This window comes from Petromyzon marinus, unplaced genomic scaffold, assembly GCF_048934315.1.
Source record: "Petromyzon marinus isolate PM22_M1 ecotype Great Lakes invasive population unplaced genomic scaffold, UKy_Petmar_22M1.pri1.0 PM_G_Scaffold_88, whole genome shotgun sequence".
NCBI classification, from domain to species: domain Eukaryota; kingdom Metazoa; phylum Chordata; class Hyperoartia; order Petromyzontiformes; family Petromyzontidae; genus Petromyzon; species Petromyzon marinus.
In genome coordinates, this window is record NW_027423044.1 from 4442 (window position 1) to 18027 (window position 13586).

At 55.6% G+C, this 13586-nt stretch overlaps 1 protein-coding gene across 1 annotated transcript in view; it reads right to left on the reverse strand.

Moving 5' to 3' along the window:
* Positions 1 to 1967: 1967 nt before the first annotated feature.
* Positions 1968 to 13586, reverse strand: part of LOC142921738 (mutS protein homolog 4-like) — a 29346-nt gene continuing 17727 nt past the window's right edge. Inside the window, exons 12-21 of the mRNA XM_076063059.1 lie at positions 13191 to 13368; positions 12156 to 12284; positions 9744 to 9847; positions 8488 to 8612; positions 7714 to 7914; positions 6563 to 6681; positions 6082 to 6210; positions 5718 to 5949; positions 3739 to 3827; positions 1968 to 3641 (exon numbers count right to left, since the gene is read on the reverse strand). Coding sequence (XP_075919174.1) covers positions 3450 to 3641; positions 3739 to 3827; positions 5718 to 5949; positions 6082 to 6210; positions 6563 to 6681; positions 7714 to 7914; positions 8488 to 8612; positions 9744 to 9847; positions 12156 to 12284; positions 13191 to 13368 — 1498 coding nt within the window. The 3' untranslated portion in view covers positions 1968 to 3449. The remainder of the gene's footprint in view (positions 3642 to 3738; positions 3828 to 5717; positions 5950 to 6081; positions 6211 to 6562; positions 6682 to 7713; positions 7915 to 8487; positions 8613 to 9743; positions 9848 to 12155; positions 12285 to 13190; positions 13369 to 13586) is intronic.

Below are 13586 nucleotides of genomic sequence, written 5' to 3' on the forward strand. Positions count from 1 at the left end.
CACTCACTCAGCCAGTGACTCACTCAGCCAGTCACTCACTCAGCCAGTCACTCACTCAGCCAGTCACCCACTCAGCCAGTGACTCACTCAGCCAGTGACTCACTCAGACAGTCACTCACTCACTCAGCCAGTCACTCACTCAGCCAGTCACTCACTCACTCAGCCAGTCACTCACTCTACCAGTCACTCACTCACTCAGCCAGTCACTCACTCACTCAGCCAGTCACTCACTCACTCAGCCAGTCACTCACTCAGCCAGTCACTCACTCAGCCAGTCACCCACTCAGCCAGTGACTCACTCAGCCAGTGACTCACTCAGACAGTCACTCACTCAGCCAGTCACTCACTCACTCAGCCAGTCACTCACTCACTCAGCCAGTCACTCACTCTACCAGTCACTCACTCACTCAGCCAGTCACTCACTCACTCAGCCAGTCACTCACTCAGCCAGTCACTCACTCACTCAGCCAGTGACTCACTCAGCCAGTCACTCACTCAGCCAGTCACTCACTCAGCCAGTCACCCACTCAGCCAGTGACTCACTCAGCCAGTGACTCACTCAGACAGTCACTCACTCAGCCAGTCACTCACTCACTCAGCCAGTCACTCACTCAGCCAGTCACTCACTCACTCAGCCAGTCACTCACTCTACCAGTCACTCACTCACTCAGCCAGTCACTCACTCACTCAGCCAGTCACTCACTCAGCCAGTCACTCACTCACTCAGCCAGTCACTCACTCACTCAGCCAGTCACTCACTCAGCCAGTCACTCACTCACTCAGCCAGTGACTCACTCAGCCAGTCACTCACTCAGCCAGTCACTCACTCAGCCAGTCACCCACTCAGCCAGTGACTCACTCAGCCAGTGACTCACTCAGACAGTCACTCACTCACTCAGCCAGTCACTCACTCAGCCAGTCACTCACTCACTCAGCCAGTCACTCACTCTACCAGTCACTCACTCACTCAGCCAGTCACTCACTCACTCAGCCAGTCACTCACTCTACCAGTCACTCACTCACTCAGCCAGTCACTCACTCACTCAGCCAGTCACTCACTCAGCCAGTCACTCACTCACTCAGCCAGTGACTCACTCAGGCAGTCACTCACTCAGCCAGTCACTCACTCAGCCAGTCACCCACTCAGCCAGTGACTCACTCAGCCAGTGACTCACTCAGACAGTCACTCACTCAGCCAGTCACTCACTCACTCAGCCAGTCACTCACTCAGCCAGTCACTCACTCACTCAGCCAGTCACTCACTCTACCAGTCACTCACTCACTCAGCCAGTCACTCACTCACTCAGCCAGTCACTCACTCAGCCAGTCACTCACTCACTCAGCCAGTCACTCACTCACTCAGCCAGTCACTCACTCAGCCAGTCACTCACTCACTCAGCCAGTGACTCACTCAGCCAGTCACTCACTCAGCCAGTCACTCACTCAGCCAGTCACCCACTCAGCCAGTGACTCACTCAGCCAGTGACTCACTCAGACAGTCACTCACTCACTCAGCCAGTCACTCACTCAGCCAGTCACTCACTCACTCAGCCAGTCACTCACTCTACCAGTCACTCACTCACTCAGCCAGTCACTCACTCACTCAGCCAGTCACTCACTTAGCCAGTCACTCACTCAGCCAGTCACTCACTCACTCAGCCAGTCACTCACTCACTCAGCCAGTCACTCAATCACTCAGCCAGTCACTCACTCTGCCAGTCACTCACTCAGCCAGCCACTCACTCAGCCAGTCACTCACTCAGCCAGTCACTCACTCTGCCAGTCACTCACTCACTCACTCAGCCAGTGACTCACTCAGCCAGTGACTCACTCACTCAGCCAGTCACTCACTCACTCAGCCAGTCACTCACTCAGCCAGTCACTCACTCACTCAGCCAGTCACTCACTCAGGAGCTCAGCTGCTCACTCAGTCGCTTGCTCACTAAATTACTCAATCACTGAGCCAGTTTGACAGTAAACTTTTTGTTTATATATCCAACAACACAGCACGAAATAACATCATCGTCTGGCTAATCGGGACCTCCGTCAGCCTACCCCACACCACACAATGGTACCCACACGCTTACCCCTCCACCGTGGTGGTGGTGGTGGTGGAATTGGTGGTGGTAGCATTGGTGGTGTTGGATCGTGGTGGTGGTGGTGGTGTTCAGTTGGTGGCGGTGGTGGTGGTAGCATTCTTGGTGGTGGTGGTGGCGGTGGTGATGGCAGCATTGATGGTGTGGCGTTGTTGGTGGTGTTGCTGGTGCATCATGGTGGTGGTGGCGTTGTTGGTGGTGTTGGTGGTGGATCGTGGTGGTGGTGTTCAGTTGGTGGCGGCGGTAGTGGTGGTGTTTGTGGTGGATCGTGGTGGTGGTGGTGTTTAGCTGGTGGCAGTGGTGGTAGCATTCTTGGTGGTGGTGGCGTTGTTGGTGGTGTTGTTGGTGGTGGTGGTGGCATTGGTGGTGGTGTTGCTGGTGGTGGTGGCATTGGTGGTGGTGTTGCTGGTGCATCATGGCGGTGGTGTTCAGTGGGTGTTAGCGGTGGTGGTGGTGGTGGTGGTGTCGTTCAGTGTGTGTTAGTGGTGTTGGTGGTGGTGTTCAGTTGGTGGTGGTGGTGTTGGTGGTGGTGTCGTTCAGTGGGTGGGTGTTAGCGGTGGTGGTGGTGCTGTCGTTCAGTGGGTGTTAGCGGTGGTGGTGTTGGTGGTGGTGTCGTTCAGTGGGTGTTAGCGGTGGTGGTGTCGTTCAGTGGGTGTTAGCGGTGTTGGTGTTGGTGGTGGTGTTGTTCAGTGGGTGTTAGCGGTGGTGGTGTTGGTGCTGGTGTCGTTTAGTGGGTGTTAGCGGTGTTGGTGTCGTTCAGTGGGTGTTAGCGGTGTTGGTGTTGGTGGTGGTGTCGTTCAGTGGGTGTTAGTGGTGGTGGTGTTGGTGGTGGTGTCGTTCAGTGGGTGTTAGCGGTGGTGTTGGTAGTGGTGTCGTTCAGTGGGTGTTAGCGGTGGTGGTGTTGGTGGTGGTGTCGTTCAGTGGGTGTTAGCGGTGGTGGTGTTGGTGGTGGTGTCATTCAGTGGGTGTTAGCGGTGGTGGTGGTGTTGGTGGTGTTGTCGTTCAGTGGGTGTTAGCGGTGGTGGTGTTGGTGTCGTTCAGTGGGTGTTAGCGGTGGTGGTGGTGGTGTCGTTCAGTGGGTGTTAGCGGTGGTGGTGGTGGTGTCGTTCAGTGGGTGTTAGCGGTGGTGGTGTTGGTGGTGGTGTCGTTCAGTGGGTGTTAGCGGTGGTGGTGTTGGTGGTGGTGTCGTTCAGTGGGTGTTAGCGGTGGTGGTGGTGAAGTTGGTGGTGTTGTTCAGTGGGTGTTAGCGGTGGTGGTGGTGTTGGTGGTGTTGTTCAGTGTGTGTTAGCGGTGGTGGTGGTGGTGGTGTCGTTCAGTGGGTGTTAGCGGTGGTGGTGTTCGTGGTGGTGTTGTTCAGTGGGTGTTAGCGGTGGCGTCAGCGATGTGCTCCAGCTCGTCGAGGTACCGCTGTCTCAGCGACCCCAGGTACGAGGCCAGGCCGGCTCCGTCCAGCCGCGAGTGTCGCGCCGCCTGGCCCAGCCTCGTCGCGAGGCGGTGGACGGCCGCTCGGTGCAGCACGGGCGCGGAGTCGGCCTGACGCTCCATCTGGGGGGGGTCGCGGAGGGGTCACGGGCGGCGGGGGGTCACGGGCGGGTCTCGGGGGGGTCGCGGCGGGGGTGTCAGCGGGGGTCAGCGTCGTTACCCAGCTCTTGCCGCCGATCCGCGCCAGCAGCCCCGTGGCGTCGCGCAGCAGGGAGGGCGGCAGCGATGACAGCGTGGCCATTTCCAGACCTGGACGCGGGGCACGCGGGGGGGGAGGGGGAGGGGGAGGAGGAGGGGGAGAGGGAGGAGGAGGGGGGGGGGAAGGCGACGGCTTCTTCTTCACGATGTTTGAGGCGCCGGCGGCCTCGGCAGGGCCATCCCCGCTCTGTGCCGCGATGCGTTTTTCCGGGCCGAGGGGTTTCCCCCCTCCCACTACCGGGACCTCGTGGAAATGCTCGGCAAATCTGAAAACCTGTTCCCTGGGGATCGGAGATCGGGTCACCGTTCTTTCCCCCAATGATGGTAATCGGTTGTGGCGCCGCAGGTTACTTTCTTGATGGGAGTTAAATAGAGATTTGTGATCGCGGGCCACTGATGCAGACTCCATCTCCTCGGCAACCCGCGACCGCCACCCATCCTTGCGGCGCCTCGCGGCTCTCCGAACCTCCGAGCGAGGGCTGCGGTAAGCCTCCTCATTCTCCGACGTGGGATTCTGTAGCCGATGACAGTGGGCCTGTCGCCATCCTGAACACCTCCTCTTGTCAGCCAGGGTCTCTGGGGAGGTCTGGACCGCGTACCCAAAGCAGCCATTTCAGCTGCATGAGTCACAGTCCTAAACCTCGCCCATTTACCCTCGACATCAGGAGGAGTGGGGGACGATGCCAATCCCAGCCGGCAGAGCATGCCACTAAGGGTTTGAATGGGGTCCTGGATGTACACCCACCACCGGAGTGAAAGAATTGCAGGTGCATCTTACAGATTACAAGTCGATGGTCAGTGGGCAGATCAGCTCCACGGTAGGTCCTGGTGTCAAGGACATGGGCTCGCATCCGCTGGTCCGTCACTATGTAGTCCAGCAGATGTTCTTGCTTGGACCCGGCATGCATCCATGATGTTGTGTGGATGCGGCGATGCCGGAACAGCGTGTTGGTATTTACAAGCCCATGGGCTGCACAAAAATGTAGCAGCCTCCTGCCGTTGTTATTGAGCTGGTCTGGCCCATGCCTTCCAATCACTCCAGACCAGGTGCATCATGACCAACTCGGGCATTCACCCAACAAGATGACTATCCCGAGGGGCCACTTTAGCTCGCACCTGTGACAGGAGGTCATAGAAGGCATCTGACTCATCGGCCTTGCCTGGATCCCTCCACGGATGTTCGTCTTCGGTGGGGGCATAAGTAACCACGACCACCACTCCTCACCTCCGGTTGTTGGGAAGGCGAGCCCAAAGTAGCCTGGAGCTTACAGCTTCCCAAACCTCACCGCCACGCTCCCACGCCCCCTTCATTCTTTTGTTTAGAAGAAGAGCCACTCCCTGTTGTTTGGCAGTCTCCTGCCGTGAGAAGAGGACTGTTCACCCCTCATGGTGGTAGGAGCCAGAGCCGGTCCACCGGACCTCCTGAATACCACAGAGATCCAGGCGGTACCGGTCCAGCTCCCGACAGAGGAGTGGCAGCCTCTCCTCCGCAGTGAGCGTTCGAACATTCCACGTGGCCACCCGTAGTGGTTTTTCGTTGTTTCTGGAGGAGCCCCGAGGGTAGATATTCAGTCTTCTGGCTCCGCCAAATGGGGTTTGGTCAGGAGACGTCATAGACGCCTGTCCCCCCGGGGCCTCCGGCACAAGCTTATTAGTTACATATTTCAGTTTAACTCGTGGTTTCGTGGTAATTAATTGAAGGTGGAAGGGTTACCAGCCCCTCGCACCTGTCCAGAGCCCCCGTTTAGCCCCTGTGGTGGATGCATTTGCCATGAGGGGAGGAGCCAATCAAAATTGGATCTCGCCCCAAAGCACTGTCCACGACAGAGTTGCCCATCCGGCACCGCGAGGAGGTAGGGGGTTGTTTTTCCGGACCACACACACACACACGTACACACACACGTACACACACACACACGTACACACACACACGCGTAGTACCGTAGTGCGTGTCCGGCGTGTGCCCCTGCACCAGCTTGTACGTGCACGTCACACGTGGCACCGTCCGCGAGTCGTCGGCACCAGCGGCTTTACCGTCACGACGGCCGGCCCAGGGCAGCTGCTGCTGCTGCTGATTGCGCGACTCCACCAGGAAGTGGCTGTTGGAGACGTTGGGGTAGAGGGTGGAGAGGTGGCTCAGCTCCAGGTGGTGGGTGGCGAAGATGGTGAACGTCTGGGGGAGGGGGGGGAGACACACAGGGGTGGTGAGGGTGGTGAGGGTGGTGAGTGGTGAGTGGTGAGTGTGAGTGGTGAGTGTGGTGAGTGTGAGTGGTGAGTGTTTGTGGTGAGTGTGAGTGGTCACCACCTTGCGCTGCAGGAGACACTCACAGACCGAGTGACAGATCCCCAGGGCCTCGTGGACCCCGGTGCCCCTCCCGAGCTCGTCGATGATCACCAGAGAGCGGTCGGTGGCTGTGCGAACTATGTAGTTCACCTGGGGTCATGGGGGTCACCGGGGGTCACCCACCCACTCACCCACCTACACACCCACCCACTCACCAACTCACTCACTCACTCACCCACCCACTCACACACCCAATCACCAACCCAATCACCCACCTACCCAACCACTCACCCACCCACTCACCCACCCACTCACACATCCACTCACCCACCCACTCACACACCCACTCACCAACCCACTCACCCACCTACCCAACCACTCACCCACCCACTCACCAACCCACTCACACACTCACCCACCCACTCACACACTCACCCACCAACCCACTCACCAATCCACTCACCCACCCACCCACTCACCCACCCTCTCACTCCCCACCCACCTCTCTCATCTCGATGGTGAAGGTGGAGGAGAGTGGCTGGATGTCGTCGTCCACACCGATGCGAGTGAAGATCTGATCAGCGATCCTCACGCAGGCAAAGTCGGCTGGTACGAAACAACCTGAAGCAGTGGTAGCACCCAAACACTCACTCACTTACTTACTCACCTACTCACTCACTCACTCAAACACTCACTCACTTACTTACTCACCTACTCACTCACTCAAACACTCACTCACTTTCTTACTCACCTACTCACTCACTCAAACACTCACTCACTTACTTACTCACCTACTCACTCACTCACTCAAACACTCACTCACTTACTTACTCACCTACTCACTCACTCACTCAAACACTCACTCATTTACTTACTCACCTACTCACTCACTCACCCAAACACTCACTCACTTACTTACTCACCTACTCACTCACTCAAACACTCACCTACTCACTTACTCACCTACTCAATCACCCACTCACTCACTTACTCACCCACTCACTCACCTACTCACTCAATCACCCACTCACTCACTCACCTACTCACTCACCTACTCACTCACTCACTCACCCACTCACTCACTCACCCACTCACTCACCCACTCAATCACTCACCCACTTACTCACCCACTCAATCACTCACCCACTCACTCACCCACCCACTCAATCACTCACCCACTCACTCACCCACCCACCCACTCAATCACTCACTCACCCACTCACTCAAACAGTCACTCACCCACCCACTCACTCACTCACTCACTGACTCACCCACTCAATCACTCACCCACTCACTCACCAACTCACTGACTCACTCACCCAATCACTCACCCACTCACCCACTCACTCACTCACCAACTCACTCATTCACCAACTCACCCACCCACTCACCAACCAACTCACTCACCAACTCACCCACCCATTCACCAACTCACTCACCCACCGACTCACTCACTCACCAACTCACCCACCCACTCACCAACTCACTCACTCACCCACCCACTCACTCACTCACTCACCAACTCACCCACCCACTCACCAACTCACTCACTCACCCACTCACTCACTCACCAACTCACTCACCCACTCACCAACTCACTCACTCACCCACCCACTCACTCACTCACCAACTCACCCCCCCCCACCCACTCACCGATCTGTGCCATCACCTGGCAGAGTGCCACCTGTCTCAGCAGCGTGGACTTGCCGCTGTTGTTGGGCCCCGTGACAACGAGGAAGTTTGAGGCGTCCGACAGGAAGACGTCGTTAGGCACCAGCGGCCAGCCCAGCACCCGCTCCAGGATGGGGTGGCGAGCCCCCTTGAGGGCCAGCGTGTCAGAGAATTCCGGACGGACTGCAGCTCACCACAGACAGCGGGGGGGAGGTCACGGGGGGGAGGTCACGGAGGGGGAGGTCACGGGGGGGGAGGAGGTCACAGGGGGGGAGGTCACAGGAGGGAGGTCACGGGAGCGGAGGTCACGGGGGGTGAAGGTCACGGGGGCGGAGGTCACGGGGGGAGGTCACGGGGGTGACGATCACGGGGGGAGGTCACGGGGGGTGAAGGCCACTCACTCACCCACCCACCCACTCACCCACCCACTCACTCACTCACTCCCTCACTCACCCACTCACCCACTCAATCACCCACCCACTCACCCACTCACTCACCCACTCACTCACCCACCCACCGACTCACTCACCCACTCACTCACCCACTCACTCCCTCACTCACTCACCCACCCACTCACTCACCCACTCACTCACCCACTCACTCACCCACTCACTCATCCACCCACCCACCGACTCACTCACCCACTCACTCACCCACTCACTCCCTCACTCACTCACCCACCCACTCAGCCACCCACTCACCCACCCACCCACCCACTCACTCACCCACCCACTCACCCACCCACCCACCGCGTACCGGACTTGGTGAGCGTGGTGCGGTGAGCGAATGCCAGCAGCATGTCCACCATGGACACTGCGTCAGCAAGCTTGTAGAGACACACAATGTCCTCCCGGATCTCCGCAAACAGCTTGGACAACACCCTGGGCACGGAGACAGAGCGGGGGTCACCCTCCCCTCCCCAAAGGGTGTTGTGTAAAGAGTAGTGTACAGTAGTGTATAGTGTAGTGCATAGTGTAGTGTACAGTAGAGTATAGTGTAGTGTATAGTGTAGTGCATAGTGTAGTGTAGTAGTGTATAGTAATGTATAGTGTAGTGTACAGTAGTGTATAGTGTAGTGTATAGTGTAGTGCATAGTGTAGTGTATAGTGTACAGTAGTGTATAGTGTAGTGTATAGTGTACAGTAGTGTATAGTGTAGTGTATAGTGTAGTGCATTGTGTAGTGTATAGTGTACAGTAGTGTATAGTGTAGTGTATAGTGTAGTGTATAGTAGTGTATAATGTAGTGTATAGTGTAGTAGTGTATAGTGTAGTGTATTGTGTAGTGTATAGTAGTGTATAGTGTAGTGTATAGTAGTGTATAGTGTAGTGCATAGTGTAATGTACAGTGTACAGTAGTGTATAGTGTAGTGTATAGTAGTATAGTGTAGTGTATAGTGTAGTGTATAGTAGTGTATAGTGTAGTGTATAGTAGTGTATAGTGTAGTGTATAGTAGTGCATAGTGTAGTGTATAGTGTAGTGTATAGTAGTGTATAGTGTAGTGTATAGTGTAGTGTATATTGTAGTGTATAGTGCAGTGTATAGTAGTGTATAGTGTAGTGTATAGTGTAGTGTATAGTAGTGTAGTGTATAGTGTAGTGTATAGTAATGTATAGTGTAGGGTATAGTGTAGTGTATAGTAGTGTATAGTGTAGGGTATAGTATAGTGTATATTGTAGTGTATAGTAGTGTATAGTGTAGTGTATAGTGTAGTGTATAGTGTAGTGTATAGTGTAGTGTATATTGTAGTGTATAGTGTAGTGTATAGTGTAGTGTATAGTGTAGTGTATATTGTGGTGTATAGTGTAGTGTATAGTGTATAGTGTAGTGTATAGTAGTGTATAGTGTAGTGTATAGTGTAGTGTATAGTGTAGTGTATAGTGTAGTGTATAGTAGTGCAGGGCATAGCCAGGGGGTTCCTCTGCAACCCCCACAGGTAGACGGGGCAGTGAGTGGAGGAACAGATGGAGATTAGTCCACCACACTCTGCCTGGGGTAGGGGTGTTCTCTCACACGTTGGACATGAGGTAAATCTCCTCCACGGCCTCCTGGCTGCGGCAGTTCAGCCTCATGAGGTCCATGGTGGTGTAGCTGAGAAGGTTCCCACGTTTGCTCACCTGGTGAGTGAGGGGTGGTGAGTGGTGAGTGAGGGGTGGTGAGTGAGGGGTGGTGAGTGAAGGGTGGTGAGTGGTGGGGTGAGTGGTGGTGAGTGGTGAGTGAGGGGTGGTGAGTGGTGAGTGAGGGGTGGTGAGTGAGTGGTGAGTGAGGGGTGAGTGAGGGTGGTGAGTGGTGAGTGAGGTGTGGTGAGGGGTGAGTGAGGGGTGGTGAGTGGTGAGTGAGAGGTGAGTGAGGGTGGTGAGTGGTGAGTGAGGTGTGGTGAGGGGTGAGTGAGGGGTGGTGAGTGGTGAGTGAGGGGTGTGGTGAGTGGTGAGTGAGGGGTGGTGAGTGAGTGGTGAGTGAGGGGTGAGTGAGGGGTGAGTGAGTGGTGAGTGAGGGGTGGTGAGTGGTGAGTGAGTGGTGGTGAGTGGTGAGTGAGGGGTGGTGAGTGGTGAGTGAGGGTGGTGAGTGGTGAGTGAGGGGTGTGGTGAGTGGTGAGTGAGGGGTGGTGAGTGGTGAGTGAGGGGTGAGTGAGGGGTGAGTGAGTGGTGAGTGAGGGTGGTGAGTGGTGAGTGAGAGTGGTGAGTGGTGAGTGAGTGGTGGTGAGTGGTGAGTGAGGATGGTGAGTGGTGAGTGAGTGGTGGGGAGTGGTGAGTGAGGGTGGTGAGTGGTGAGTGAGGGTGGTGAGTGGTGAGTGAGAGTGGTGAGTGATGGGGTGAGTGGTGGTGAGTGGTGAGTGAGGGGTGGTGAGTGGTGAGTGAGGGGTGAGTGAGGGGTGGTGAGTGGTGAGTGAGTGGTGGTGAGTGAGTGGTGGTGAGTGGTGAGTGAGGGGTGGTGAGTGGTGAGTGAGTGGTGGTGAGTGAGTGGTGGTGAGTGGTGAGTGAGGGGTGGTGAGTGAGGGGTGGTGAGTGGTGAGTGAGGGGTGGTGAGTGGTGGTGAGTGAGGGGTGGTGAGTGGTGAGTGAGGGGTGGTGAGTGGTGAGTGAGGGTGGTGAGTGGTGAGTGAGGGGTGGTGAGGGGTGAGTGAGGGGTGTGGTGAGTGGTGCGCTGAGTGGTGAGTGAGGGGTGGTGAGTGAGGGGTGTGGTGAGTGGTGGGGTGAGGGGTGAGACTCACACATAGACACATAGACTCACACATAGACACATAGACTCACACATAGACTCACACATAGACACATAGACTCACACATAGACTCATAGACTCACACGTAGACACACACATAGACACATAGACTCACACATAGACACATAGAATCACACATAGACACAGACTCACACGTAGACACATAGACTCACACATAGTTCACACATAGACACATAGACTCACACAAAGACACATAGACTCACAGATAGACACAGACTCACACATAGTCTCACACCTAGACACATAAACTCACACATAGACTCTGGGTCTATGAGTGGTGAGTCTGTGAGTGGTGAGTCTATGAGTGGTGAGTCTGTGAGTGGTGAGTCTGAGTCTCTGTGTGATGAGTCTATGCGTCTCTGCGTGGTGAGTCTATGGGTCTCTGTGTGGTGAGTCTATGGGTCTCTGTGTGGTGAGTCTGTGGGTCTCTATGTGATGAGTCTATGGGTCTCTGTGTGGTGAGTCTATGGGTCTCTGTGTGATGAGTCTATGGGTCTCTATGTGATGAGTCTATGGGCTCTGTGTGAGTATATGAGTCTCTGTGTGGTGAGTCTGTGGGTCTCTGTGTGGTGAGTCTGTGGGTCTCTGTGCGATGAGTCTATGGGTCTCTGTGTGATGAGTCTATGAGTCTGTGTGGTGAGTCTGTGAGTCTCTGTGTGATGAGTCTGTGAGTCTCTGTGCGATGAGTCTATGAGTCTGTGTGGTGAGTCTATGGGTCTCTGTGTGGTGAGTCTGTGGGTCTCTGTGCGATGAGTCTATGGGTCTCTGTGCGATGAGTCTATGAGTCTCTATGTGATGAGTCTATGAGTCTCTGTGTGGTGAGTCTGTGGGTCTCTGTGCGATGAGTCTATGGGTCTCTGTGCGATGAGTCTATGAGTCTGTGTGGTGAGTCTGTGAGTCTCTGTGTGATGAGTCTGTGAGTCTCTGTGCGATGAGTCTATGAGTCTGTGTGGTGAGTCTATGGGTCTCTGTGTGGTGAGTCTGTGGGTCTCTGTGCGATGAGTCTATGGGTCTCTGTGCGATGAGTCTGTGAGTCTCTATGTGATGAGTCTATGAGTCTCTGTGTGGTGAGTCTGTGGGTCTCTGTGCGATGAGTCTATGGGTCTCTGTGCGATGAGTCTATGAGTCTGTGTGGTGAGTCTGTGAGTCTCTGTGTGATGAGTCTGTGAGTCTCTGTGCGTTGACCTTGATGAAGACCTCTGGCAGACGCTGTTCGGGCTGCAGGGAGTGAGCGGACGTCTGGATGTAAAAGCCACGCAGGGCGCTGTAGCTCATGGACATGGGCAGGTTGTGAATCTCGGAGAGCTGTTTGATGATCTCTGGGAGAGAGAGAAAATGGGCAGGTTGTGAATCACGGAGAGCTGTTTGATGATCTCTGGGAGAGAGAGAATGGGCAGGTTGTGAATCTCGGAGAGCTGTTTGATGATCTCTGGGAGAGAGAGAATGGGCAGGTTGTGAATCACGGAGAGCTGTTTGATGATCTCTGGGAGAGAGAGAATGGGCAGGTTGTGAATCTCGGAGAGCTGTTTGATGATCTCTGGGAGAGAGAGAATGGGCAGGTTGTGAATCACGGAGAGCTGTTTGATGATCTCTGGGAGAGAGAGAATGGGCAGGTTCTGAATCTCAGAGAGCTGTGTAATGGTCTCTGGGAGAGAGAGAATGGGCAGGTTGTGAATCACGGAGAGCTGTTTGATGATCTCTGAGAGAGAGAGAATGGGCAGGTTGTGAATCTCGGAGAGCTGTTTGATGATCTCTGGGAGAGAGAGAATGGGCAGGTTGTGAATCTCGGAGAGCTGTTTGATGATCTCTGGGAGAGAGAGAATGGGCAGGTTGTGAATCACGGAGAGCTGTTTGATGATCTCTGGGAGAGAGAGAATGGGCAGGTTCTGAATCTCGGAGAGCTGTGTGATGGTCTCTGGGAGAGAGAATGGGCAGGCTGTGAATCACGGAGAGCTGTTTGATGATCTCTGAGAGAGAGAATGGGCAGGGGAGAGAGGGGGAAGAGTGGGGGAGAAAGGAGGAGAGGGGGGGGGAGATGATGGTGGAACCCACGACCTCCTGCGTACCAGGCGAGGTACTTGACATCTCGCAGCCACCGTGATGATGACGATGATGAGAGAGACACGCAAACTCCAAACGTACAGCAGCAGGCGGTAGAGAGAGAGAGGAAGAGAGAGATACAAAGACGGCCGGGGAGGGCTACGGGTGGGTGAGCCGTGCCGTGCCTTCGATGTCTCCGACAGCCTCGGAGAGGATGCGCCGAGCGAGGTCCAGGAAGCCGTTGAGGCCGGGGCGCACGACGTGGCAGCGCCGTGTCCTGGCCGAGAGGAGGTTGCCCTTGCGGAAGGGCAAATCGTCGGTCAGCACCGTGCGCAGCTTGCCCAGGATCGCAGGGAACCTGGCACGGGGACAGCGGGGGAGGAGACGCGGTGGGGGTTGTGGTGTCGCCGCCGCCATCGACGCCGCCACCGTCGCCGACAACAACAACGACGACGACAACCGCCGTTCGCCACTAAGTGGCGATGACGTCACCACGACGCTTGTGCCAGGCCATGTGCACTTCAAGGCCACGTGAAGTGTTGAACGCACGCTGGCACGAAGGTCACGGGGCAGACC